Source organism: Octopus bimaculoides, chromosome 3, assembly GCF_001194135.2.
Source record: "Octopus bimaculoides isolate UCB-OBI-ISO-001 chromosome 3, ASM119413v2, whole genome shotgun sequence".
In the NCBI taxonomy this organism is placed as follows: Eukaryota; Metazoa; Mollusca; class Cephalopoda; order Octopoda; family Octopodidae; genus Octopus; species Octopus bimaculoides.
Genome location: NC_068983.1, coordinates 29288547 through 29291260, shown reverse-complemented (window position 1 = coordinate 29291260; position 2714 = coordinate 29288547). Strand labels below are relative to the sequence as shown.

Sequence of the window (2714 nt, the reverse complement as noted above, 5' to 3'; positions counted from 1 at the left end):
GCACTGGCAACGATCTCACTCATACATATATATGATGGGCTTCTGACAAGGACAGAAGGAGGGACAAACCTTCACCCTCCCTCTCACAAACATACAATTTCTCTCTCTCCCTCTCTCTCTCTCTCGCCTTCACGAGTGTACACACAGATTTGACTTCGCCATGTCAACAAACTTCAAAATTGGTAAAAGTTTATCGATTTTTACAGCTATACGCGGGTACCTCTGAGAGAGAAAGTTCACTAAAATGCACATAGGGTCATTCCGAATCTTCTCCTAAAATTGGAGCGACATGTGTGCTAATTTGTGGACGTGCATAAACCACATTCACGTACACATACACACAAACATCCTCTGTTTTATAGATATAGATTATATGGGAGTTTCTTTGTGAAATTAACATCAAAGTAATCAAAATGATTGTTATTATTAACAGTTCTAATTAATTTACTCACTTCTTTTTCAGAAACGTAACAAAGCCCAGTTAATAAGACTGAAGAAGCAATTCAATGTAATGAAGAGCCAGAATGCAAACCTGAAAGAACAAGAATCTCTGTTAAACAAACAGATTATTGATATGCAACAAGAGGTGTATGTGAAGAAAGAGAGCCTTAACATGTAATATATAGGAAGATGGTTGAGAAAATTTAGACACAGACATGGCTGTATGGTTAAGAAGTTTTCTGCAGACCAAGTGGTTTGGGGCTTTGTCCCACCTTCTGTGTTAAGCTTCAGGTAAACAATACTTTGTGAGTGAAATTTGGTACATGAAAACTGTACAGAAGCCTGCCATATAATAATAACAACAACAACAACAACAACAATAATAATAATAATAATAATAATAATAATAATAATAAATGCCCCAATGTAGTACCATGTAGTGACTGTCATGGCCTCTGATCTTAACTAATTGGAAGTGTTATCATGTACATTGTTTTGTCTTGGTATAAAAGATGGGATACAGCAAATATTCTGCTCAATACCACAGATTTGCCTGTCAGTTGCTTGACCTTCATTAGTTGAGCATGGTGGTTGACGATATGTGCATCTCTGATCACGAGCAGAAGTAGTGGGGGAGCATCATAGCCATGTGCTGAGAGGAGTTCTTTGGGGTTTGAATAATTCACCTCTGGAAACATGGGTGTTTCATTCATCATCCTTAAACAAACCTTATTCAGGGACCTTTTGAGCAGGATGGGCTACTCGACCTGAAGAAAATTCTAACTGGGCTCCACCTGCAAGGTCACGTGCTGTTTATCTTGATATGAGATCACCATGTTGCGCACATATGATTGTGATGTATGTGCCTGGTGTGCCCTTATGATGGGTATACTGGGATTCGTATATTCATACCCCAGTGTCACTTTGATGGCATGCACTGCTCTCTCACTCAATAATAATAATAATAATAATAATAATAATAATGATTTCTTTTATTAGCCACAAGGGCCCAGGACATGGAGGACAATATCAAAGGACGAGTTACAGCACAAAAAAATTATAAAAACATGTGGGGTTAACATCAATCAAGGGGAAATACTACCACGTTAAAGGATGTAACAGAGGATATATAATACAAAGTAGAGAAATAAATAATAAATAAATAAATAAATAGGGTCATCTGGGGTAAACCCCACACAAAAATACCGGATTATTCTGCCATCTCTAAGGCATGGGAAAATGCCCTCTCCCAATTTCTTTCCTTCTGCTTAGAAAAGAATATTCAGAGTAGATCCATTCAGTCTCACCATTCAGTCTTACCTTTTGATAAACACACTTGAATGTAGCACCTCCCTTTCTACCCTCACTTTCCTCTTCAAATGATATTTGAAGAAATCGATATGGGCTTGACCAGATGAGAATACGCCAGTCTTCAAACCTTTCAGACAGGTCCACTACACAGCTTCTTTTGCCACAGCCACTAAGCAGAGAAAGATCTACTTGAGGTTAAGAGCACAGGCTACTAACTCCAAGATTGAAAGTTCAATTCCAGGCAGTGCTTTGAATAAATAATAATAATAATAATAATAATAATAATAATAATAATAATAATAACAATAATAACAATACCATCAGCGTAAAAAGTACTTTAGGAATGAGAACCCAGGGTTAAGTTCAAAATTCTACCAGGACACCTGAATAAGGCTGGTGAGTAAATCAGCTGAAATGTTGTGGTAACAACAAACAAGATGAGGACACACGTCTGTCCAATGTAAATAATGTACAGGATTCCTCATCTCTAAAATATAGAACAATATATATATATATATATGTGTGTGTGTGTGTGTGTGTGTGTGTGTGTGTGTATGTGTGTGTGTACATAAATATATATATAATATTGGTTTCATACTCGGTCATAATGTCTTACGTTTAAGATGATTCCCATGCATTCTCTGAAGAGAAGGTTACAATTTTAACATCACAGATCCCTATGGATCACATAGGTTGTAATCCTTTGAAACATATGTAGGAATAAAGTATGCAATTATAACATGCGTTTTCTCCATTCCTTAAATTTTTAAATATACTCAAATACCCAAAATTTCAAGGAGTTTCTGCCTCAAAAACAGGAACTACACCACAGTTATTTTGTGTTCTTTGCTACCTTGGTTTCTATTAACCCATTTATTCTATCTGAAGAATTTTTATTCATTAAGATAGAAGAAATACATATAATTAAATATATATAATACATATATATATGTATATGTATG

General features: G+C 35.7%; 1 protein-coding gene across 1 annotated transcript in view; it reads left to right on the top strand.

The window, feature by feature from the left end:
* LOC106876725 (golgin subfamily A member 6-like protein 1) overlaps positions 1-2642 on the top strand; it is a 10637-nt gene extending 7995 nt beyond the window's left edge. The window contains exon 5 of the mRNA XM_014925401.2: positions 464-2642. Coding sequence (XP_014780887.1) covers positions 464-619 — 156 coding nt within the window. The 3' untranslated portion in view covers positions 620-2642. The remainder of the gene's footprint in view (positions 1-463) is intronic.
* Positions 2643-2714: the final 72 nt, after the last annotated feature.